The sequence below is a fragment of the Chrysemys picta genome, chromosome 7 (assembly GCF_011386835.1).
Source record: "Chrysemys picta bellii isolate R12L10 chromosome 7, ASM1138683v2, whole genome shotgun sequence".
NCBI classification, from domain to species: domain Eukaryota; kingdom Metazoa; phylum Chordata; order Testudines; family Emydidae; genus Chrysemys; species Chrysemys picta.
The window spans coordinates 79117843-79143834 of NC_088797.1; the positions used below are offsets into that span (position 1 = coordinate 79117843).

Here is a 25992-nt window from a genome sequence, read left to right on the forward strand (position 1 = left end):
ATGACAATGATTGATGTACTAGAAATTCAGAATGATATCCCTAAAGATAGGGGATGTACAATTTTGTGCATACATTTGCCAGCAAGTACTTGATGTATACATGTGTCTCATATATCTGCATGTGCACATTGTACTCAAGCATATGCAACCTGAATAGTGTCATTTAAAGCCAGATCCACAGAGAAACGTAGGTGTTGAAATGTCTACTGGATCGGGCCTCACAAGCACAATAGCTAGGAATGCCTACTCTCAGAGTTCTGCAGGGGCTTAGGCACCTGATTCCCTAGACTAAGTTGGCTGTTCACATGTTCAGTGGCAGAAACCCAGGTGCCTAGAGATCATTAATGGTGGAAACTCCAGCACGTAGGGATTTTAGGTGCCTCCAGGGTTAAGCGGCAGCTGAGCAGGGAGTTTGAGGATCACAGTGGTGCCTAAGAGTTGGATGTCGATGCCTACAGTGGCAGTCAGGCACCTTAGTCTTTTTGTGGATCTATCCCTTACTGACTTTTGAATGCTTGTTGTGCATCCTTAGTGGTCTCTTAACGTGTTTTTTTTTTGATTATTTGCTTATTTTGCATATTAGTGCTGAAGTTATAATATTCTTTTGCACAGGCAGCAAAACTAGACAGTTATGCAATCAAAATATAGATGCCATAACCCCCAGTGCTAGAGGTTAGAGCTCAGGATATTGATTGAGCATTAAAGAGTGTCTTAGGAAAAGACACCATGCAGTGGCAAGAGTAGTATTCTAAGAGAAAACTGGTTTAGGGGTACGTTGCCATCCGCTAAGCAATGCAGTAGAATCCTGTTTTTGTACTGCCTTTCAGAGTGGTAGAATCTCTGATTACTTGCCTTAAAGAAATTTAAACATGCTCATTTCTTATACTTTAGCATACGTTAAAGATTTTGGGCCTGTTTCAATACTGCATTACCTCAGTTTTACTCAAATGTAACTCAGTTTCAGTGAAGTAACACTTGCAGAAAACTGGAGCAGCTAAGTGCTGGATCAGGCCTTTGAGTTCTGTAATAAGAGCACATCATCCTTTTGGAATGCCCAGGTTTACCTGATCCTCATACCTACTGGGTGGGGTCACATGGGTGAATCTTTCATAGTTCACAGTACGTGCACATTTGAGTTCACAGAGCTTTGAAAGCTCTGAAAGTAGCCAGATTACAGCCACCCGCCCCCGCCCTGCTGAGCCCAGCCACCAGCACCTGGATCCCCTGCAGAGTCCCATTGCTCCTGAACCCCACAATGAGCCCCTGTGCATCCAGATCTCTCACTGAGCTGCCCACACCCAGATTGCCCCACACCTAGATCCCTCCACACTTAGGTCCTGCTGGGCTGAGCCTGCCTACCCACACCTGGTGCGCCTGGCACAGAAGGGCAGGCCCAGCCCTTGCACTGTGCCAGGGTCAGGTGCAGCCTCACTGCTGAGTCCCTGTATTGGGGGAGGTGGGGGCTTCAGGGTGATCTCCCACCTCCATGCAGCCACCCTCCCACTGCCATGCTGGAGCCACATTTATTTATTGACAAATTAAATTTCAGAATTTGGGTGCATAATTTTTAATGCATAATTCCCTCAGTAATATAGAATACATGAAGATGTTCAGAAACAGGCAAATTCAGGGTCTTTTACAGTTGGCAAAGAATTTCTGGCTCAGAAGGTATGATGTTGTGCTCTAGACTAAGCTGTTGGTGACCACTAAGCCTGGCACCATTTAAAAAAACAAATCATCCCATCATGTGTAACCCTTCAACTAGCATTCCCTGCCTCAGTGTTGTTTTGCCTTATGATTCAGAAGACCTCTGATGGGCTCCAGGGACTTCTAAGTAGTAAACAGTAGCGCACAAAGTGGTGTATTTAGGGCTAGAGTGGGAGGGTTCCAATGGGTGTCTCAAGAGATTGTACAGCACACAGCAAGACCTTGGTCTGTTTACTAGGTAAACCTTGATCCTGTGACACCATTACAGTTTTTTTTTTTTAATGTGGCATATAATTAACATACACTTTAATCATGACTGCTTCCTTTAAATAGACAGCATGCAAAGTGTCTCAACTCCCTAGAGAATACTAACCTATAATTAGCCTAATTGGCCACTGGATGTCAGTATCTTGTCACAGAAATACAGCTTCAAGAACATTTTTCAGGTTGCAGAGAAGGTGGCCTTTATCTTTTTTTTTGGAATATGTTTAATTCATAACAACTTAATCTCCTTTTCAGACCCTATCTTCCCAGAGCACTACTTCTGCAAAGATAAAGATGGTGGTCTTGAGAGGGTCAGAAGGCTTCTGAAGTTTACCTCATAGCTATATGAAAAATTTTAGTCAGAAGAAGGTGTATGATTAGAAATGGCAAGAATTCTTAGGTGCTAGCACTATAGGTGATAAAGCCATTGTTCCAAATGCCACTTAAAACCGTCTTTGACAGACAGTATATTTACCAACATCATGGTTAACAATTGTCTTACAAAGTAACTATGTAAGAAACTAGCATAGCTCCCATTCACTTCAGTAGGAGCAAGGACTAAACCTGCTTTCCATGAGCATATAAAAAATGAAGCAACCTTACATTCTATTGTTATAATTTAGCTGAAAATAAGAATTTCTAGTCAGGGGTTTACCTTAGACTGTCACAAAAATAAAAATCCACCCCACCCCATCCCCAAAACTATTCCAAAGCAGTGAGCAACCGCTAGGAGTCGTCTGTTAGCCTGATGGGTAGTTTAACCTTTACAAGCAAACAAATTTCACCTGTGCTGGTTACAGATAAATCCAATGCTGGGTTTGCCTGATGTTTAAATTGCTTACAAAAGCACAGCTACCATTGAACTCAAAGGGAGTTTTGTACGTTCAGTATTGGGCAATAGCTGCTAGTTATGCCACTGGCAGGTGGGCTCTAGTCTAAGGTAGTGCACATGCAGATGCATTTGCCTGGCTGAAAACAAAATTTTCTAACAAAGGCTGGTTTATTGAAATCAAAATGACTGGGGTAGAGGAGGAGAAATCTGCTATACAGGGAAATTTACTGTCCTTTATACGCTGCATCGAGGCACTACATCAAGTCAGTCAGCCATTCTGTTTGTCCCTATACTGAGAGTGTGTGACTGAAAAGCGCTCACGTGATATTTATAGCACATTGGCATTAGAGCTTCTCTTGCTACCACCAACCCAAGAAACAGCTCATGTAGTTCAGCATGTAATGCCCCACATTACCAGATGATGGCCTGAACTGAGCATGGCGTTCTTAACACAAGCGGTTTTCATTGGTGATGAAAAGTGTTTTTAAGACTTGTCAATTTGCATGAAGGAATGATGGCAGTTGAGCACACCAGGTAGGTGGCAAGAGTTCTGTGAAATGTAAAGGAGTACGTGGCTGTAAGACCTGGAATTGTCTTGTTGTTGAGACTTAATAGTCTTCAACCAAGGCAGAAAACAAAAGGAAATCAGTCATAGCTTTGACAAGAGAAGTGACCTAACCCAAGTGGTGATAGTAAAATAAGTTTTATAGATAGGAGGGTGCTGAAGATTCATTGCACTTTAAAAGTATTTAGGCAAACAGAAAGTGAGATATACCTGGACATGTTTTTATGTGTATACATACATACACAGAGTCGGTGCACTTCACTAACAGATGAACTGCAATGCAAGGGATTGGATTTGTGTATTTAGGTTTAGGATAATTACAGCTGGAAAGAACCAAATTATATCTCCTCTTGGGTCCAGTCCTGCTTCCACTCAAGTTGATGGCAGCCAAATTGGGCCATGTATTAGCAATGTGGAGAAACAGCTTCTTTAGAAGAAAATGAAATGGGGTCTTACAGGGGCCAAAACTGATTAATTCTCCTCAAATTTATTAGACTGAGATTATCATCTTCACCACTTCTAACTTCCAGAGCTGCACAGGCAGGACTCCACAGTGGTTGTATGGGTTAAGCACTCCTGTAATTCAAAATCTGTGAAGACCTATTTAAATAAAACAGAGAGAGAGACTTTTTGTGTTTGAGTCTGCTTAAGTTATTCCCGATCATGTAAGTAGGAGCCAAGTAAGCTGTAGGTTTTGGGGGGCATGTGGGCAATTCCCTGACATAGTGTCACTGAAAAAAAAGGGGGGGGGGAACTAGCCATCATGTGAATTTGTCTACGGCATCCACTAAAAATGTTAAAAAATATTGCAACATGATGGGGTTCATTTGTAACTTCAATGTAGACTTAAAATCCCACTAGCGTTACAGTTGCTGAGGAAAAATATGGTGGGTGGGTTTTTTGTTACTGTTTTTGCCTCTTTATCCACACAACTCACCTCCAGAAGCAGAGACAAGATGGAAAAGCAATTCCTTCTCACCCTGAGCCCCAGTCACGTCTTCATTTATTTGTCTTTGCTTTCCTTTGATTGTGGGGTGGTGTTAACCTTATTTTTCAAATGACTGGTTTCTCTTTGTGTCCCTTGTGACACGGTGGTAGTCCTATAAGTAATCAAACTTGTACTTTTCACTGCAAAATAAACAATAATAGTCATTCATTTTTAGAAACCAGCATGGAAATGCAATGCAGCCTTCTGTCAAGGATAACAGTGGTAGCCATGGCTCTCCAATCAGTGGGAAGTTGGAAGGCATCTTCTTTAGCTGCAACACTGAGTTTAACACGGGGAAGCCACCACAAGATTCACCTTATGGAAGATACAGGTTTGAGATTGCAGCCGAAAAACTTTTTAATCCAAATACTAACTTGTACTTTGGGGACTTCTACTGCATGTACACAGCTTATCACTTTGTCATTCTTGTTATTGCCCCTGTTGGCTCACCAGGAGATGAATTCTGTAAGCAGCGCCTTCCTCAGCTAAATTCAAAGGATAATAAATTTCTGACCTGCACCGAAGAAGATGGCATCATGGTTTATCACCATGCCCAGGATGTTATTTTAGAAGTAATTTACACTGATCCTGTGGATCTTTCCCTTGGCACAGTTGCAGAAATTACTGGTCATCAGGTAATGAGCTCGTCTACTGCAAATGCAAAAAAAGATCCCAGTTGCAAGACCTGCAACATCAGTGTTGGACGTTAATCCCTACCCCACTTTACTTAGGAGCCTTTGAACCTCTGTTGTCCATTTCCATTGTCAGATGTTCTCTTCAGAAGCATGCACATGCCGCTGTCACCAAAAGCAAACACCAGTTTTTCAAATACATTAATAGCATTTTTAATATAACTTCCCTCTTTCCTTCTAATAGTTTTTAGCATTAGAGGAACAGAAATCTTGAATTTTCTTTTTGACAACATTTACACCTAGATGCTGCAATTTTTGTTTGTTCCTGGCCAAACATAACAAAAACCTATATAAACTGCTTTAGCAAAATAAAAATAATGGCTTATAATGGTGTTTAAATATGCATTTATTTTAATCTACTGAACAAACACTGGGATAACTCCAAACAGCATGAAAGGTTGTAATTGCAGCATGATTTAAATCTTGAAGCCTAGAAATGTCAGCACTTCCAACTTGTTGTTTGACAGTGTTATTTATATTAGCTAACTGGAAACAAAAATTGTGTTTAAACATAATAAATATAATAGAAAAATATTTTATTTGTACTGTTGTATAAAATATTATACAATCATATAGAATATATAGAGTACATTTTAATAGCAATTGTATACATATGTCATGAAACCATTTTCTCTTATCAAAGATGTAGTTTGTAAACCTCAAATAGTTGTGTATCTGTTCCTGTTGCTCTTAGATTACTTTAATTAAAACAGATTTAGAAAGGAGATCATTCTGATCCATAAAAGTTATAAATTGTCAAGTCAATACAGTGAAACAGCAAACCTCATAGAAATAAAAAAAAAATCCACATTGTGTAGTGGTCATACTTTTTCCTCCAAACCATTTGAAAATGGGTACTACTTAAAATCATGCTGAAGCATTACATACAATATAAATACAAACGTGATTGGTATAGAATAGACTTCGGAAGATGAACATTTCCTTAAGATAGCAAAACAGGTGGCTTATACGCAGTTAATACAAAATGTCAATTTAAACAAAACACTAAACATGATGCAACGCATTTCCTTTTTAACCTCTTCCTTCATGTTTGGGTTAGACATTTTCCCTGCCTCTGATTTGTAATGAAAAATACAAAATGCTGACAATCCTTCTGTGAAATATTGCACTTTACACAGAAATGATTATCACAAGAGTGAGGAAAATCCCTTTACATTACAAAGTGGGGTGTGCTGAAGGATGCATAATTCCAACAGAAAAATATTTTTGTAGTCTTACTTTTAGGAAACAAGAAGGCCAGAGTTCCTCATCTCACAACCATGACGTTCAATTATATACTGCATACATTTATCTATCCAAAATATCTTGTCAGAATGCAATAAGCTATTCTCATTATTTTAATATAGATATCTAACACAGGAAATACTTTAACATTTTACAAAGTGCATGCTTCCAAACAAGCTTTGGTAGTTCGAAAAGCAAAATTTTATAGCATCAGGCAAAATAAAGTGCTATGTTTAATACAGAACTAAAAATCAGCATGTATGATCCATTTATTTTACTGAATTTTGTTTAGGGTACTATAAAAGTACTGCCAACCATATTTAACAGGCCAGCACCTAGTACCTTTACATTGTCTTATACTACCCTTTGGCAAACCTGAAACAAGCATTCCTTCCCTAACCAGTGAGTCCTTGTTGCTTTGCCAAATAGACGTTTTCTCATTTGCAAAAAACATGATTGCATTTGGCAGTTATTTTACCACTTTCTTTTTCTCCAGCAGCCTCAATTTACTCAGCTCCAAGAATTCAGGGCCAAATTTTGTCCATGTGTATGCACCTCTCTTTGAAGCCAATGGGAATTGCACCTAAGGGTAGAATTTGGTCTATAGGTTTTTAGTTAACATATGATGTTCTAAGTTGTTTTGCCTACAGTGGATTACACTGCTTTTGAGTGAGACAGAGTGGTGGATTTCTGATTATTTTTAGAATCTGGAGGGCATTCCCTAACGGATTATAAATTTTAAGGTAAAGCGGGTTAGACTAAGGGCCTAAACTACTTTACAGTGTCCCTTTAACTTCTAAGATTATCATAGTGCACTTCAAGGCTTTTCCAAAAGGAAAAAATACAGTTCACTCACTCCCGTTTACATACTCTTACACACATTACCATCCTCTCCTACTCTCAGTTAATAAGATTATTAAAGTGCATCAGATTCTCAGTGTGTCTAATAACTGTGCAGAAAGACCCAGACCTGTAAAATTCTTTTTGTTTGTTTGGGTTTTTGCTAGCAAACACTAGCTATGTATTTCATTGACTTCAAATTGTTTTAGAGACATCGTGCTTACTGATGAGAACCTCTAAGAGCCTGAGTTTGGCTTTGGTGTGCTTATATTCAGAGTACTCTTCAGCCATGGGGATGCGATCTTCCTTTTGCGGACTCCTGAAACAGTCAAACAGAGCTCTGTCATTTTATGACACAGAAGAAAAATGGTTTTAAAAATTATTTCTGCTGTGATTGTTTTTTATATTTGTTTCTAATTGTAGATGCCCGTAGACATATGAAAAGAGCACACTATCGTGAAGTAGGATTATAGGAATGGCAATTAAAATACTGAATTCTGAGGTTTAGATTATACAAGGTAATCACATTTCTTGTCAGCTGTGTAAGTAATAATTACTTCACTCCAAGATATGCAGCTATATTGTTGTACAGTATTATGGAAAATATAACTACCATGGTACCACACTATGGTTTTCTTTTTGAACCATATATAGACCGGCTCCAATACCCAGGGAAATCCATGGAAAAGCTCCCATTGATCCAGAGGGCATTGGACTGAGACCATAGAGTCTGAGACCATACAAGTTCTTTCTGCTGCTATTCATCACAATAGGAAATCATCCTGACCTACCTGAGATCACTCAAGGAGTTAAAGTTGTTTTCATTCAGGACATGTCATGAATTCAGTAGCATTTAAGCAAATTGAGCAATTTTAATATTATACCCTCACACATTGCTCCTTATCAGAGCAATATTGTGATGTGAAAGTGTGAGGGGGCCACATTTTTGAAAAATTAGAATAAAAGCTCACCTTGTTTTAGGTATAATCTGGAATTTACCAATAAACCCCCAACACAGTCCTTCCCAAAAAAACCAAAACAGAAAAAAACTTCATCAATAAGATCTGTATTAAAACCAACAACAAAATGGCTCCTCTCTGCTCACAGGGACTAATCCAAAGCCCACTGAACTCAGTGGAAAGACTATTGATGTCAATGGGCTTTCGACCAGGCCCATACTACCCACACTTCTGGCCACACCTAGCCCATTTAAGAAGACAGAGTTGACTGCCACCAACATACCAGTCATGGTAAAAAGTCTCCAGGAAAGTTCAGCTTTACATTTATAAAAAAAACCAACACTACCTATTTGTCTGCATATAAATTCTGTAAATCAGGAGATCCTAGTAGTGCATGTGTGGCAGACACAGCTGCTGCTGGACTACTCCAGCCCCTGACTAGGGGTTACATTGCTCCTTCTGTCAATAAGCCTAGGGAAGGAAATTTCTGGACTGATCCTCTGGCAGAGTTCCCTGTGGATCTGCGAGGGGTGGCTTTTCCCCCTCACAGGATATGTTTTGTTATGGGGGCTACCCTAAACCTGGAAGAACTTCTGCACAGATCCTGGAGGAATTGTCTGAGCAAAAAAATCATCTCCATAGAGTCCTGATGCCTCCACGGTGCTCCCAACAGTCCCCTTCCAATCCTGGGCTGTAGCTACCCTTGGGATTCTCAAAGCACAAAAGATAACAGAATCCCACCCACCCCCCACCAGCCCAATTACTACAGGTAAGTCCCTGCTGCTTAAGAATATGTTCTTTAATGGAAACATAAAAATCTGCTTAAAATACATGAAAAAGGTTTTGTTTTACCTTCCTGTTTGTTTAAAGAACTGTTCCTCAAATTCTCTCAGAGCTTTGCGAAGCCGTTTCTTATCAGCTCTTGTTTCTCTGAGATGTTCAAGTAGCACAGGCCTACAAAGGAGGTAGAAGAAGTTGAAGCCTATGTGGACTTGGAAATAGTTAAAACATTAGGGCTGGATGTGGCCCTTCAATATGCGCACAGTGACAGGGGTGTCTATTCATCTCAGTGCAGAATTAGACCTGTTAAATTCAAGGAATCCTAAAATTTTCTTCCAAGTCTGAGTATAATGGACTTATGATAGCACAAGTGTAAATCTGCAGCATTTCCTTGCTTTTGGTGTCATTCACACTCCTCTAACAAAGGGAATGCAGAGAATCTATGGAAGGAAGCAATAAAACACTCCGGCCCTAATCCTATGGGCACCCTTAGTTCTATGTGGAGTTCATGGTGCTTGGCATCTCACAGGACGCACATGGCACCTTACAGTTTCAGCCCCATAAGTAACAAAGGGGATAAACGATTAGCAGCATAGGACCTGATCCTGCAAACACTTACCATCAAATGCAGTGCTGTTTATTGTGAGTCAGTGGAACTGCACATTGTAGTAAGAACTAGGCTGGGCAGCGTTTGCAGGATAAGGTCCTTAGGCAGAAGATAAAACACTTTCAGAATATGTCCTAAAAGATACTGTTTCATAATAATGTGATGCGCTGAGAAATCTCAGCAGCACTTCTGCATGCTGCATCATTTACACAGTGTGAGTTCCACAGAACAACATATATTCTTGTTATCTTCACTCACTTGGTAGGACCGAACAGACTTTATTCATGCCTCTGACTCTCAGGTGTCAATCAAAGCACATGGGAAATACAAGGAATATTATAAGATATGAGATCATATTCATCCATAGCATGTGTTTTAATCAATGAGCACCAGGGCTGAATGACATCAGCACACATGCATCCCCACAATTGAACAACGTGACCATAATCTGCCCTTTCCATAGAAACACAAAACATAACAAGATTCCAAATCACCGTTTGTATCACTTTTTGGAGTCTGTTGACACCCTTGTTGACAGCAATAATTTTCTTTGACAAAGATATAGATAGAATTATGTTAACATAGTGAAAATACATGAACAATTATACCAGGCCAGACTGAATTTACAATAATTCTTACAGTCTACTATTGTACATTTTAGAAATGTGATAATATAATTCAGATTCTTCAGTTGAAAAGGTGTCCTCTTTCACATCAGTGACACTACAGTTGTGAAATATGAAATGTAACCAATAGAACTGCAATATATAAATGAAAAAAAACTAGCCTGGTTGGTCAAGCCACCACTAATATTGAAGTCTCCTTATCCAACGTGTGTTATTCCACAAGAGTCTTAAGAAACTAAGTAGATAAATGTCTACATTTTCTGACAAGAAATAGGTAAGTCAACAAATCATTTATACTATGTCATTATGTGGTATCTACCTATTTGCATATCATTATTTCTCTTATATAGGTATAGTCCTCTGCCTCTCTCTTTCTGGATTTAGGCAGATCGCCCTAGAGCTGTCTGAATTACACAAAGTACAGCAAACTACAGGTAAGTTGATCAAATAAATATCCTGTCTCTACTTTCTCTCATAAAAAGGAAATAACTCAATCCTTAGGTCTAGAGCTTCCTGACACTTGGGAGATTCTGACAGTAAGTATAGATCATGCTGTGACTAGAACATGTAAGTGGTTTGTTTTGTTTTTTGATGTATTAAGAAAAACTGCAACACTCACATTGTGGCCTCATGTAAATTGGACAGAGATAGGGCTGATTGTTTGATTGCCTTTTTTTCATCCAGAGGTGAAACAATTGCAGGCTCATTCTCCTCATCTGAGCAATACAGATGGTCATCTACAGGAAGGTTAGATGCCAGATTGGATGATGATTCATGGCTGCTTTGAGAATGGTCTTCATCTGAATCTTCTTCCTCCTGCTTGTAATCATTATCAAATTAGCTGTCTACATGTTATTATTTATTGAAAATACAAGAGGTTACAGGTATTAAAACCAATAGCTAGACACACTTTGAGATTTTTCACTACAACCGCTAATGGGACAAATTGCTTTGTAAGACATTACTTGCCATGACTAAATGTGGCAGAATCTGGCCCTTACTTCCATAAGTAGCTCTACTAATTACTTACTGTTGATTACTCATACAACAAAAAGTTTGCAAGAACATGCCTTTAAATAGGATTTAGGGCATGATTCTGAAACCTTTACTCATTAAACTAGTCCCATTGAAATCAATTAAACTCCCCACGTGAGTAAGGTTTGCAGTGAGAGAGCTCTTTGTTTAATTCTCCATAAAGTAAACTTGTACCATTTAGTGTTAACAGTCTTCATAAATTAAAGCTACAATATGCATAAAAGAATCATTCTAGAGGTATTTTTAGGGTTACAAATGGTTTTAGCAAAAAAGGACGACCACATTGCAACACATTTTATAGTTATACTACAGTACAAGATGATGAAATTTTCCACCAAAATATGGGCTTTTTTAAACTGTTATTTATAGATTTTTAAAAATGCATGGACCAAAGTTCATTAGACGTTAACATGAAGGAAGCTTTAAAGAGATTCTGAAGTAATAAGGTTATGGCTGGGATTTTCAAAGGAATCAATGAACCCTATTGAAATTCAATGTGAGTAGGGTGCCTAACTCCCTGAAGCTCATGTGGAAGTCCCATGCTAATATTACCACAAGATGTGGAACAAGGCTATGTAATTACAATAACTCCTCACTTAGTCATCCTGTTTCATTGTTACGTTGCTGATCAATTAGGGAACATGCTCATTTAAAGTTGCGCAATCCTCCCCTATAACATTGTTTGGCAGCCACCTACTTTGTCCACTGCTTGCAGGAAAAGCAACCTGTTGGAGCTAGCTGGTGGGGGGGGTTGGAACCAGGGTGGATCGGCAGCCCCCCATTCGCTCCCTGCTCCCCTAAGTTCCCTGTGTGGCAGCCACCCAGCAGGCTTTCAATTGCCGGCAGTTCAGCTGTCCCTCTCCACATTGCCCTGTGCTGCTCCTGCTCTCTGCCTTGGAGCTGCTCCGGGGAGCCTCCTGCCTGCTGTGCGGGGGTGGGGGACTGGAGGGTGCTAATGTCAGGGTGTCCCCTCTCCCGCCTGCTCCTGCCCCCATCTCCATAGAGCGGGGGGGACACGACAGGGCTCAGGATGGAGGGAGCTTGCTGGCAGCAGCTGCTGTCTCAACTTGCTGATCTACTTAAAAGGGCAGTGTACTTAGAGTGGGGTCAATGCATGTCTCTCTCTCACACAGGGTGTATGTCTCTGTCTCTCTCTGCCATGCTGTCTCCCCTTCCCTCCATTTGTGCTGCCTTGTAGAGTGTGAGGCTACATTAACAACATATTAACCCTTGAGGGCTTAGCCGAGTGCTAGTTCATCATTTAACAGTAAGGCATTCCCTGGGAAATATCCCACCCTCTGACTCCACCTACTCAACAAAGCTTCACAATCATCATTGCTGTGTACAGTATTAAATTGTTTGTTTAAAACTTATTGTGTGTGTGTGTGTGTGTGTGTGTGTGTGTGTGTGTGTGTGTGTAGTCTTTTGTCTGGCAAAAAAAAAAAAAATCCCTGGAGTCTAACCTCCCTCCTCCCCCCAGTTACATTAATTCTTATGAGGTGTAGTGAGGCAGTGTGGCTCCGCGCCGCCCGGGAGGGGGACGAGCCCATCTGGAGGCCGGAGTGGGCGGAGCTAGGGAGCTCTGAGTCCATCCCTCAGAGGTTCAGGCGGCGACCCGGAAGTATAAAGGCTCACCCTCACCTCTCAGTAAGGCCCAGCCACCGAAGAGGCCAGATGACTCCAGCCTAGCTCACAACTGGGAAAATCCCGTGGCTCAAGAGGCCACTAGGACTGGCCGGACCTGCCCTGCACCCGCTACCTGGAGGAGTTTTCGGGCATGCCCTGCGCCCGATACCCAGAGGACCTCATGGTGCAGGACCCCCCAGAAGACAACACCCTGACCCAGATACTACTCGAGGGGGAATCTGGAAGTAGCCCGGGGGCAGCCGACCCTAGTCTGGCTGCAGCACTGCCAGAGCCCATGTCAGTGTGTTGCAGCCAGGATCCCCACTGACTCAGCAGCGGGTCTTCTGCCGCTGCTAGGGGCCCGGGCTGGGACGCAGTGGAGTGGGAAGGCCTGCGTCGCCCTCTGCCACCCAACTCGTGGGTGGCAGTCTCCCCCCTCTCCCAGGCCTGTAGATGCTTGGGCCTACTGCTACTGCTCAGCCCTGCCTGAGGGCCTGAGCCCCTGACTCATTGTTGCCCCGCCCTGACCTAGGGTCTGGGCTTGCTACTAATTGCACTGTTGTTGCCCAGCCCTGCTTAAGGGCCTGAGCCCCTGACTTATTGGTGCCCTGCCCCGCCCCGCCCCAGGGCCTGGGCCTATTTCTATTGTACTGTGGTTACTCAGCCCTGCCTGAGGGCCTGAGCACCAGACTCCGTGTTGCCCCACCCTGACCCAGAGTCTGGGCTTACGGTGATTGTTCCAGTACCACAAGGGCTGCCGAGGAAGACCCCGTGTCCAGACTAATTCCCCCGAACCTTAACTGTGTGTAGGGAGCCGGTGTGGCTCCCCGCTGCCCCAGAGGGGGTCAAGCCCCAGCAAACCCTTGTACACAGGGAAATTGGATTCACTTAACATCATTTTGCTTAAAGTAGCATTTTTCAGGAACATAACTACAGTGTTAAGCGAGGAGTTACTGCAGTATTTTCTTTGATGAGACAAGAAATTTACATAGGGTAAGAATCGGCTACTGCAGCTCACATTCAGTGGTACCTCATTCTGCAAGGAGTGTTACTGAAATGGGGAATTCACAAAGTAAAGCACTATCCAGTGTGAGTAAAGACACCAGTTCTACCTCATCAATTTTAGACATGTATTTTATATTTTTTTTAAAACATTGTTATTTTTAACAATCCGAATCACATACAGAAAACCTTGTCATTTCTTTCTTTCACACAGGCATAGCTTTGATCAAAATGCTATGCTAAGATCTTAATGTGCTAAGTAGTAATGAAAGTATTTTCAACAAACAAAGATCAAGGAGGATATATTAACAGTATAATAGATAGAATTGCTTTCATTTTGTGGTGTAGATTTGTTTGTAATGGTGAAGGTTAAAAACTGACCTCCCTCATCTGATCCCCTCCCCACCCATGTAAACTGATTGATTCAGAAATTGATGTTTTACATCATGACCTCTGGCATGCTTTGGGATTGAATCATGTAGGATGTTTACTCCTCTTGAAATATCAACTGGATGATTTGATCAATAAGTATTCTATAAGCCCTTCATGTGTAAGAGTGATTAGAATGTTGCTAAACTGGTATACAAAGCACAATTCAGAATCTTGTATAGCTTCTTTATGATAAATACTAATTCTTTCCAACTTACAATTGTTGTAATCAAAGATGGTGTTGAGAGAAGTTGCTTGATAATTCTGTATCTGTCATAAAGAGGCTTCATAATATTCCTCTCTTGTTTAGTTACCTAAAAAGAAACCATAAGAAAGTATATTCTTCTCAAAAACAAGCATTATGGGCCATATTCAGCTCTCAGTGTAGCTAAGGAGAATTTGGCCTTACATGTAATATTGCTTTAGGTAATATTTATGAATATTTAAGGTAATGGTAGCATAATTCATAAAACATTACAGTTTACAATTTGAAAACAAAAGTGTAAACCTATATTCTAATGAAAAATATACAAGGTGGAATCTTTGCCTCCTTGCCGCATTAATTTTGGGAAAAGGGTGAACTGGTTACATTTCCCCTTCTGAAGATGCCGATATTGTTAAAGGAGTTAGTTTTCTCTGTTCTCTCTCTAGTTAACCCCTGAGCATCAGATGTGCCTAATTTAGGGATAATGCTTTTTGTTTTTTAGTTTGTGTACTATGAACCCAATCCAACCAAAAATACTTACAGCCTATCAAATTGCATAAATCATGTAGAGGCTATGGATTCTGGCTGTGCAACAGGCCATCCTACTCTATTAAAAGAAAGAGTTGGCCAGTCACAGTAGCCCGAAGAGGTAAAAACATACCTAATCTATTTAACTGTGTAGGATACCTGCATCTTGGCAGAGGGTTAGACTAGATGACTCTGTGGTTAGACCCTTCTAACTCTGTGGTTCTATGATTTCATCATACCTGTCCTAGGGCAACATTATCAGAAAGGAATTACCTGCAAATGAGTTCATCACCTCCCTGTGCTCCACAACACCCTATTCTCAAATCCCTGTCAATCCCCACACTGACCAATTAAGCACTCATGGGAGTTGCTGCTGCTCTACTGTGTAGAAATCATCTCCACAACTGCAGGTGAGTATGTGGGGGCAGAGGTGGAAGGATATGGATAGACTGCAGGCATGGGCAATAGCCCAGAAATGGAAATTTATCGGGATATATGGAGTAAGGAAGAGAGAGCAGAGGAATGCTGCTGAATGCCATCAGCTTGTCTAATCTAATCCAGTTATGGGGTATCTTTAAGGTATTCTTCACTGTAGTCTGTGAGTGCTCCTTCTACCCTATATAGTTGCCCTCTGTAGGGGAAGGTGGGTGCTGTTTTTACTCCCAATCACCACATTCAATTTCATTGCAGTAGACAGGCCTTCTTGCCCTTGACCTCCAAAATGGAGAAAAATATTTTTAAGGCTACAGCCTCTTTTAGCTTCTCCTCTGGCTGACTTTTCAGATAAGCAGGGAAGAGCCAGCCCTCTCTCTTATTAAGATATCAGCAGACTTTCCCAGCATGCTCACTGGCAACCCCAGTAACATTCCTAAGCCTGCTCTTTTAATAATAATTAGCAACTGGGCAGCTTTTTTTTTTTTTTTAAAGTGTAGTCTTCCACTGCACTCCTGCCTCCACAGTGAAGTTTGTAGAACAGTGACATTTTGTTTATGGCTGATCTTTAGTATTTGCTAAAAATATAAAGGTAAAATCTTATTTGGAACAAACGGAGTTTCTGTATTTTTTCGCTGAATATGTTTTTAATTAGTGTTTTCCGTTTTTAAGCAGTTAGTTAGCCTTCAAAGGTAGGTACTCAGAAGTACATTCCTTACATTTGATACAACTGTTTGACACATACAAATGCATGTGCTGCGCTGGTCACTATGAGCCAAGTTTTCCGAAAGGGACATTCTACATTTGTGTACAGTTCTATATCTATATATGCCTAGGCAGTTGCCCCTAACATGCATTCATGGCACAATAGCTACTATGGCTGCATTCCTGCGCACACCATAGCTACTAAGGCTGATTTGCCCTTACAATTGAGCTAACTGTACATATAGATGCAATCACACAATTGTGTAAGCATCTTGGGCCTGCTCTCTTTGACAATTTGCCTATTACTGTTATGAAGTGTAATATTTTCAGCAATGTAGTATGGTGGGATAACACTGCTTAGAATGTTTTGTTAGCCAATCAGCATGCAGGATTTTCTAATATGATGCTATAATGTTTACTAAGGAATGTTCTATTATTGTGCTGTCTTCAAAGTTCTGGTTCTAGCATTACACGGAAATATTCCTCAATCTGTGTTCTGCAGTTTATCAATTCTCATGCAGTTACATGCACATCCTGCAAAAAATCAGCATGGAACATGCAAAGTGAGTTGATATAGCGGTTGCCATTACAAATCTTTAAAATCATACCTTTTGACTAAATAAATTTAAGCAGCATTTGCTGTACTTAGTAAAGGGGATACTGGTTGAAGTTTACCCCTATGCACACGATCTACATGCTAATTAAGTCCCAGTTAAGCCTCAACCTGTAGGAGAGGGGATTTCACACACCCACCACCATAAATAGAAGAGTAACATTATTTACTTGAAACAACTATTGTAAATATCCTCATGTTGACTAATACACTGGCCAAACTTCTTCGTAATGGTATTTTTTTACTTTAAAAAGTGAGTGAATACAAAACACCTGGGTATAATTACGGATGGTGTAACCAAATAACTGAAAGGAGAGCTGCATTCCACCCCCTCACATCCATATGATTACTACATAGGGGATATGATAGCTGCTTTTATAAGTATACTTGTAGAAATAACGGGCCAGATCTTCACAAGAGCTCAACACCCAGAAAGGACAGCCGGGGCAGCTCAGCAAAGGAAAATATCTGTAAAGAGACCTTGCCAAATATTCTGGTCCTTATATTTGGCAAGGTCTCTTTACAGATATTTTCCTGATTTTTAAAAAGAGTATATAACACAACCCCATAGTACTAGAAATGTTATTATTATTGATTAAATTGGTGAAAATGTCAATAAAGTCAGATTTTATGGTAGTATTAACACATTTTCCTGCATGGTTAGCAACCCAAACACTGCAGCCTTGTGCCAGAGCATCTACAAGTTCACCCTTGGTTCTCCAACTTCTAATATAATTAAAGTTATGACTAGCTTGTAAAAAATAAATCATGTATTTTATTAGACAATTTAATATCTTAATGTCAGCACAATGTTATTTTCTTGCTGGAAATAAACACCTGACTTCATAATTGGTTAGGTTGGCATGGCAGGCAAACAATTCTTCTGTATTTGAAAATATTAGTAAAGCAGATTTTAGGTGGGAGACAATACCAGTAGGCAGCACTACACATATTAAATTAGCTGAACTGAATGTAGGGCAACAGTTATCTCATGTCTATGGTTAGCGTAATCTAAACATCTTTTCTGCACCCCATTGTACCATTTCTCAAAGGGTCTTCGGTGCTGCTTTTGTCAGAGATGGCACTTTCTAACACAATGATCTCCACCAGTTCTTATGTTAGAAAGGCCAATTTAAATTAAATACTTTGGGCCCTCAGTTTTGTGTCCTCAGAACATGTGGGCACACATATTAGTAGTCAGTTCTGATGTAGTTAGTAGTTTCTAACCCCTTTTTCTCCCCTTCCCTCTCCAGCCTGATTTGGGGGGACAGAAACAGGTAGAGATCTACTAATAACAGCACCTGAAAAAATTTGGCCAGTTATCACACCATCAAGAATAGAAGCTGGGCTGAGACCCTGATGACAATCAAGTGTGTTATTTTCAAGATCATTTCACATAAGAGAAGTGCAGCTTTACTACATACAACTGTAGGATAAGTATAAAATTAAAGAATTAATGTTAACCAAACTTAAGCTAAGGAAATGTATGACTAAACTAGATGATCACAAAGGTCCCTTCTGGCCTTAAAGCCTTTGAGTCTATATATGTGTTGTAAAGAAAGGCCCTGACTAGCAAATAGAAGGAAAGATTTGAAAATAAAAAGTGGTAAAGCCAGAAGGAATAAAGCAGGGAGGATGTCTGGTTCAAAGAATAACTAATGAGATAATTGGTCAGTTTCTAAAAAGAAGGCCTCTAACCACAGTGGTGACTGCAAATGGCTTTAAATCAAATACAGAGAATCTGTCTTAAAATGAGCCAACATGCCCCTTCCCCAACCCACACACTAGTGTTAAAGTCTATGTGGACCCAGGTGGAAGGGGAAAACTATACGTCAGCAAGAAGGAGGGGAAGAAAGGAAGTTGTAAATCTCTGGATTAAGACTGGAAATAAGGATGAACTGTCTCCAGTTGGCTTTTAGCTGAAGTCAGTAATTGGCAATAACATCCCTTGATTGTTAAAGGGTATAAAAAGTAAACTCTCAAAGGAGTCATTGCTAATGCCTGCCTGACCATGCTGGAGCCAACCAATATGGGCCTAAGAACCCCTGGGCTTAGCCTGCTTGTAACTATCCTGCTCAAATGCTCATAAATGTTTTGTTACTGTTTGGATGTAGTAAATTGCTTATTATGTAGCCTTTTTAGACATGTTTAGAGCAACTGTATAAAATACCATTTGGTCTCAGGACTTAATAAAGGAATTTATGCTTAAACTGGTGTTTGGTGGTTTCCCATATTAATAATTTCAAATATTAATAATTCCAATAACAAAAAACAGAAAACAATTTTGACAATAGTCAGTTTTATTCTTTTAGTCACAATTTTAGGGTTACATAGTCTATTATATTGTAGATAAGCTCAAATGTAAGAATACTTTCAAGATTTTAAAACTGAAAGGTCCATAGACTACATTCTGCTCCCAGCCATTACAGCGTAAATCAGAATATCTCCATTAAAGTGAATGGCATAACTTCAAATTCACACTGGTACAACTGAGATCATATTCTAGCCCCAAGGCTAAACTGTCAAGGCCTGATTCTCCTCTACACTATTGACTTCAGTGCAGTTACTCCTGATATACACTGGTATAAATGGAAGGATAATTAGGCCGTGTGATGGTAAGAGGCCAGCACAATTCATGCTTATAATTTTGTGGGGCTTCCTTTCACAGATAAAAGGCCAGAGAGATCTAATCTGCCTCCACTAAAGAGCACCACGTCTGATGCTAGAGTCAAGTTTCTGTCTCACCTCTTTCAGAACAATGTGCTGTGGTAAATGTAGGTACTGTTAAGGTCTCTCTGAAAGGCAAAGAATGCCCAGCTTTGCTTAAGACTTTTCCATCTCATTGTCATACATTATCCTACTAAAAAGGATTGTCGTTCAAGGAGTCTGTTGCCCAGGAGGCTGTATTTATTACTGTATATGACAATATTTTCCTGCCTATCCAACAGTAAGTAGATGTGTATACAAAACCTCCAAGCACATCCAGCCACAAAACCAAACCATTTTACATGCTTGCCACCGAAATTAACCACCCTTCCATTCCATCTCCTAAAAAACCCAATCCAAACCAAGACAAAACCAAACCCCTCTAACAGGTTACCTGTTCGTATTATGTCCTAAAGCAATCAGTGGGGAGGGTTGCGAGATATCAGAAATTTATTCCAATCTACAGCAAAGAAAACCTCGCTCCCCTATACACTTATCCTTCAAGGTCAAGCATTCCGGTCAACCTCTCAAAACATACAAATTATATAAATGTCTCATTGTTATAACTGAAACATTTTTTACTCTTATAGTAAATGTAAATAGGGGTGTAGGTCACAAAACTTTTTGACTGAAAATAAGGGATTGTTAACCTGAAAAGTTTCAGAGTAGCAGCCGTGTTAGTCTGTATCTGCAAAAAGAACAGGAGTACTTGTGGCACCTTAGAGACTAACAAATTTATTAGAGCATAAGCTTTCGTGGACTACAGCCCACTTCTTCGGATGCATCTGAAGAAGTGGGCTGTAGTCCACGAAAGCTTATGCTCTAATAAATTTGTTAGTCTCTAAGGTGCCACAAGTCCTCCTGTTGTTTTAACCTGAAAACACAGTTTTAAAGGTTGGCAAACTGTACGTCAAATTTTCTAGAGCTGAGTATCTACCACTGAGAATTCATTGCCACTCGCTGCCGGGAGTTCAGTGTTAGGGATATACAGTAAGAATATCCTAGGCAATTGAAACAGCCAAGAAGGGGCATAGCTGTTTGGGAAAGAGTTGGATCTAAGGCCACTTTACAGAATTGCTTCCAGAAAGCGTGTCTCAAAGCACCATTGTTCTCAGTGCAAATACGGCACATGACAGGCAGAATCTATCAGATGTGTGGATTTGCAGATCATGCACCAGAAAATTTTGGTCAGTCTGTGGCTACTGAATAACCCTATTTGGGGCACAGAATGGACATCATCAGCTTTCTTTAATCCAAAATCCCACAACTGTAATGCAACCATTAGTGATATCCCTTCCTGTGAGCCAACATGTCATTTACTCTGTACAACAGGACTTGGTTTCCTTCTCCTTGGTTATGAGTAGGGCCATAAATACAATCACTTCCTTTGATTCCTTTCTGTGTCTTTTGCACAAAATGCTTCAGTTTTATATCCATCAGTTTTCACCAGTAATGATTCAGCTGTGGTTTTATTTTTGTCTTTTGTGGAAATGGTGTTATTACCCATAACTGGATCTGTTTGAAAAAAGCAAATTATTTTGTGTGGGATTTTTTTTTTATTTCCTTTTTTTCAAAATTCCCCATAATGTATTTTTCTTCTTATGACAAAAACTGAAAAAAAGTTGGGTTTTGAAAAATATTTTCTTTAAAAAAATCATTTTTTGAAAACCAAACTTAAATTTTACTGAAAATTTTGGTTTTCCATCAAAAAGCTCCACCATTTTTTACCAAAGTAAAATTTTTCTATGATTGTTCTATAAATTTCTATACCAAGAAAAAACAGTGTGCTTGTTTCCTGAAGGAGACACTTTCATCTTTGTACGTCCATTCCTCACTGGTTGTAGCTACCACAATCTTCATGTATCAGGTTTCTACACTCTCTCACTTTTGGTCTTTCTAGCATAAAGAATCCATGTTTCCCTGGGTTCTTTGCCTAGCTGGGCTCTGGACTATGTACTTGAAAACCTAGAGATGTTCCAGAAATCTTAGAGCCATCTGCTCCACAAACACACAGGGAGGAAGGGAAAGGACAAGAAATATCCTCTACTTATGCTTCTGTGCAGCATTCAGGTACACTTCATGGGGCAATAGACATACTAAAGAGGGTGGAGACAAGGAGGGGCAAACGGGCATATATGGCACCCCCTAAAGAGGGGCAGCATCAGTGCATTCCCACTGTGCCCTGAAGTAGAGGCCCCACTCGGAACATGTAGCTTTGTGCTTCCTCCAACAGTGGGGCTGTGTCTCTGACAGACAGCAGAGCCCTTAGAGAGCCATTTGATATTTCAACAAATCAGTTATTGCTACTTCTTCAAGTCTCACTTTGGTAGGCTGTTCTTGATCTTGCTCCCACATTAAAAGGGAGATTGTGGGACCTTCCTTCTGACAGCAACAAAGAACTGCTTAAATTAGGTGAACTTGAAATATTTGAAAAAAAATAGCTCAACTTGCACAAGCTGCTGACTGTCAAATCAAACATGATGAGAGGGCACCCTAGAAAATGTTACATATACTTCTAATTACTGGCTCTGAAGTGCAGCACTGGGATTGCTCAGTTCTCACCTTATTAGGACAGCTCTTCATGCTCAAGGACTGATGGTAGCAGCAGCATTTATGATCAGTGCTGGAGCATGAAATTTGCCTACTAAGGTATGTAAGTCCATTTTCCCCAACAATATTCATTAGTTGACTAACAGGCAGATCTTCCACTGAACAACATGCTTCCAATAAAGTCGTCAGAACAACACCAATTTACTTCAGCTGAGAATCTGGCCCAATAATTTTCAATATTTTTATATATATATAATACCAGGTAAGAAGCAGGAACATGTAATTGCCATACCAGTTAAAATAAGCAGCCCATCTAATCTGGTACTCTGCCTCAGCCAATAACTGTTACCTGATGCTTCAAGGAGGTACAAGAAACTCCATAATGGGCAATTATATAATAACCCCTTTTAGAGGAAGTTTCTTTCAATCCTAGACAGTTAGTGGTTGGATTATGTGCTGAAGTATGAGGTTTTTAGCCTCTTAAGTACAGTATGATTATTTTAAAAGCAATATACAATTGCTAAATATAGAAAAAACTGTCTAGCAAAAATCTCATCAGCACAATCTTAAGGTATATATTTTAGTAGTTATCCTAAAAACTCATTATATGGTAGCTACTATTAAAAAGGCAACTTTTGCCAAGCATTATTAAACCACAGGAACTATGACGATGTAGTTCTGAGACTACTGCTCGTCTCAGAATAGGATAATGAGTGCCACATTTCAGATTCCTTTCTGTGGTAACTAGGTCAATAATAACTTCCTAATGAAGACCACTGCGTATCTAGGAAGTATCTTTAGATGGTAATACCTGATATCTGGACAGAAAATGAAAAGATGTGATAATATATCCTCACAAAATGTCAACTGCCCATCATTTTAGGCATATTTATCTCCAACACACATAAATTTGCCATTCTCACGATTACTGTTGTAAGGTAGTTACATCAGAAATGCCAAATCATGAAACTTAACATTTAATCAATGTTAGTTATATCAGAGACATCAATCCCACATCCTGTTAAGATTCCTGCACCATTAGCCTTGGTTAAACAAAGTGTTTAGGCATGTGCTTAACTTTAAGCATGCAAGTAATTTCGCTGACTTCATGTTCCATGGAACTTTAAAGTTAACCACATGCTTCAGTGCTTTGCTGTATCTTGGCCAATTTTGGCAGGTTTCTCAGCATAGGGATAGGCTTAACATCTTCAATAAATAAAGGAAAATGTAGGTGATAATTCATAACATTGTCACATTCTGTATTGTGGCCTGACTTGTAAAACTTTTCTCCTATGCTGTTAAATGCTCTAATAATGTATACATTTCAAAACCAAATTACATGTCAGATCGCACACTACTTCAATCACAACATACCTAAATCAAGGTGCAAATTGTGGAAGATCAGAACAGGGTCCTGAGCATTCTTACCATTATCTTTGCAATATTTTGCTATTGAAGACCAATATAATGTCACCAAACACTGGCTTTGTTATTTTATTTCTAAAAAAAAAACTTGGTCACAGTTTAGCATTTTCAAGCAATGGACATTTACATCTGAAGACTGCTTTGAACCAACTACAATAATGTTGAATGTATAAGAGTGATCTAAATATATTTAATGTATTATATTTTAAAGTATTTGTTAAAGAAATTCTATGCAATATAATTTGAAATTTACCTATCTTTCCATGCATACTTACAGGTCGTCCATGAATATTCTCAAAATATAGCAGACATTTCTGAAGACTGATTTTTTCCAAAGCCATTTGCTTTTTTGTCATATCCTATTTAAGAGAGTTATTTATAAGATTATGAGTCAAGATTTCATCTCAAGGATCTAGGAAGATACGTTTTAAAATGTACTTTTCCCCAAACACTGATATAAAAGATCCTGTTCCTGCCCTCACTGAAGTCAATCGGAGCTTTGCACTGAAATCAGTGGGAGTAGGCCCCGAGTTTATGTGGATCATACGTATGTATTAATCTCTTGGGGGCTGATCCAAAACCCACTGAAGTCGATGAACAGACTGACTGAAATGAGCTTTGGATCAGGTATTTAGACTAGAAATAATATATTATACTCACTTTGCATTAGGGAAGTGAAGTCTTATTTAGGGAAAATCCCCATGGATGTCAACGAGAAGTTAAAGAATGCAAGAGCAGACCCCAGAAAATTCATTTAATGATCGGTTTCTTTGATAAGTATATAACTTTATAAGACTCTGAACCTTTGATTTAACTCATTTTCTTTCAAGATATCCAGTTTGTAAATGAGATTAAGTAACTTGCAACCTCCAGAAAGTATATTGGGACAATTATGTCCTTACCAGTAAGGAAACTTTTCTGAAGGCCCTGATTCAGCAAAGCAGTTACACTCATGCTTAAGTGCTTTGCTGGATCAGAGCCTAAGTATGGGAAATTGTGCAGTAATTGCTTGATATGGGCAGGGAAGAGGTACAAAACTAGCAAAGACGTTGCTTGAATCTCAGATATTAAATCTGTGTTGTAGATGCTTGAGGGACAAGTTCATACCTTTTTTTTCTTATTTTGCTTTAAGCACTAACCTAATCAAAACAGGAAAGCAATACCCAAGAGGCAGTATGTGGGTTATTGAGAACCCAGAGATAGTAGTACAAGATTTTCCCAGACCCTTTTAAAATGTTATGTAGGTAGGTATTATGTATAGATGCACACTCCTGGAGACTAAAGAGCCAAAGTAAAGTTGTCCTTATCAGACTAATATGCTGAAGGTCAGAACAACTGACATTAAGGGACAAGTGGTACACTTGACCAATTGGGGAAGGAACTTGCTAAAAGAATGTCTGTGCATTATTACCTTATATTTAAATTTTTGTGTAGTCTAGGTCAGTCCATATTAGCTTTAAACAAGACCCAATGATTGAAAAGAGGGGGTGGGAGGAACCGACAATATTCCAGATACAATACTTAAGCTTACAAGAATCCAGTGGTTCAAATGAAGATTTCCCTCAATTTTCTAATCATCATCAAAAGAGAGAACAGATCTGCCATGTTCATTAAGGGAATGTTAAGACAACTTTAGAACCAGAACGTATTCAGTGGAATGATAGATGGATCCACACTAAATAACTTGTATATCCAACCATTGTGATGCCAAAGTCGGCACAACATGAATTGTTGAACAAACATATTAAGAGTTGGCAATATCTGTAGGAGGGAGTTAAAATGGAGGAAAAATAATTACTGAATCAGCCAGCAGGCGACCATGCCTGGATAATATGAGTTTGTAGCATCGTACAACACTTTTCCAACAATTGCAGTGGATCTGGGGCTCTCGTGGCTATGGTGTCTGCGGTCTATCGATTATATTGAACACCCAACACTATTCATTTTCCAAACCTGGGAATTCTACTAAACAGAGCCTCACTAGAGAGACTGTTCAATACTGCCAAAGATATCTCTGTAGATCACTGATACCAGTGTCTTTCCCAAGAGCGCAGGGAAGCTGATTTTTTTCAAATATAATTTGCAAATGCTAATCTACAAATATTAATATTTATGTCTATATGCTGCAGAGTGAAGGTCAATCCTGCACTCCTTACTCAGGGCAAATTCCAACTGAGTCCCATAGAGAGTTTTGTCTGAGTACAGGCAGCATGATTGGGCCTAAAATGTGCAATCCAACACAAAAACAATTTTCTGCTGTAATTTTGTAAAGCAATTATATAAGGCTAGAACCTCAGCTAATGTTAATTAACATAGATCCACTGAAGTCAGTGGAGCTATACCCAATATACACCAGTTGGGGATCTGGCCCATAGACTAGGGTTACCATCCGTCCGGGTTTCCCCGGACATGTCCGGCTTTTTCAACTTTAAATGGCCATCCGGGGGGGGATTTCTAATAAAGTAGAAATGTCCGGCATTTCCCCCTTCCCCTCATGAAGAGTGCGGTGCGGCTGATTGGACGGCTGGGCCTGATTGAAAGCCGCTCGCAGCCACTGGGGCCTCTAGCAGCCAGAGTCCCTCCCCCTCCCCCACTCCCTCCTCCCCCGCAGAGCAGCGCCACAGTGTTTGG

The 25992-nt window shown here is 39.9% G+C and overlaps 2 protein-coding genes across 16 annotated transcripts in view; one reads left to right on the top strand and one right to left on the bottom strand.

Annotated features, from left to right (window-relative positions):
• The window catches only part of PHYHIPL (phytanoyl-CoA 2-hydroxylase interacting protein like), a 95921-nt gene extending 90060 nt beyond the window's left edge, over window positions 1-5861 (top strand). For all 6 annotated transcript variants that reach the window (XM_065551862.1, XM_005307464.5, XM_008163206.4 and 3 more), the window contains one exon: window positions 4532-5861. In XM_065551862.1, coding sequence (XP_065407934.1) covers window positions 4532-5066 — 535 coding nt within the window. In that variant the 3' untranslated portion in view covers window positions 5067-5861. The remainder of the gene's footprint in view (window positions 1-4531) is intronic.
• Window positions 5303-25992, bottom strand: part of FAM13C (family with sequence similarity 13 member C) — a 261546-nt gene continuing 240856 nt past the window's right edge. For 3 of the 10 annotated variants that reach the window (XM_008163201.4, XM_065551856.1, XM_065551858.1), the window contains 4 exons: window positions 14416-14511; window positions 10725-10924; window positions 8945-9046; window positions 5303-7452 (listed from right to left, as the gene is read on the bottom strand). In XM_008163201.4, coding sequence (XP_008161423.2) covers window positions 7329-7452; window positions 8945-9046; window positions 10725-10924; window positions 14416-14511 — 522 coding nt within the window. In that variant the 3' untranslated portion in view covers window positions 5303-7328. Of the gene's footprint in view, window positions 7453-8944; window positions 9047-9491; window positions 9579-10724; window positions 10925-14415; window positions 14512-20246; window positions 20902-23636; window positions 23721-25992 lie in introns of those variants that run through there. The other 7 variants (XM_042854732.2, XM_042854733.2, XM_008163202.4 and 4 more) reach the window with 5 other exon arrangements.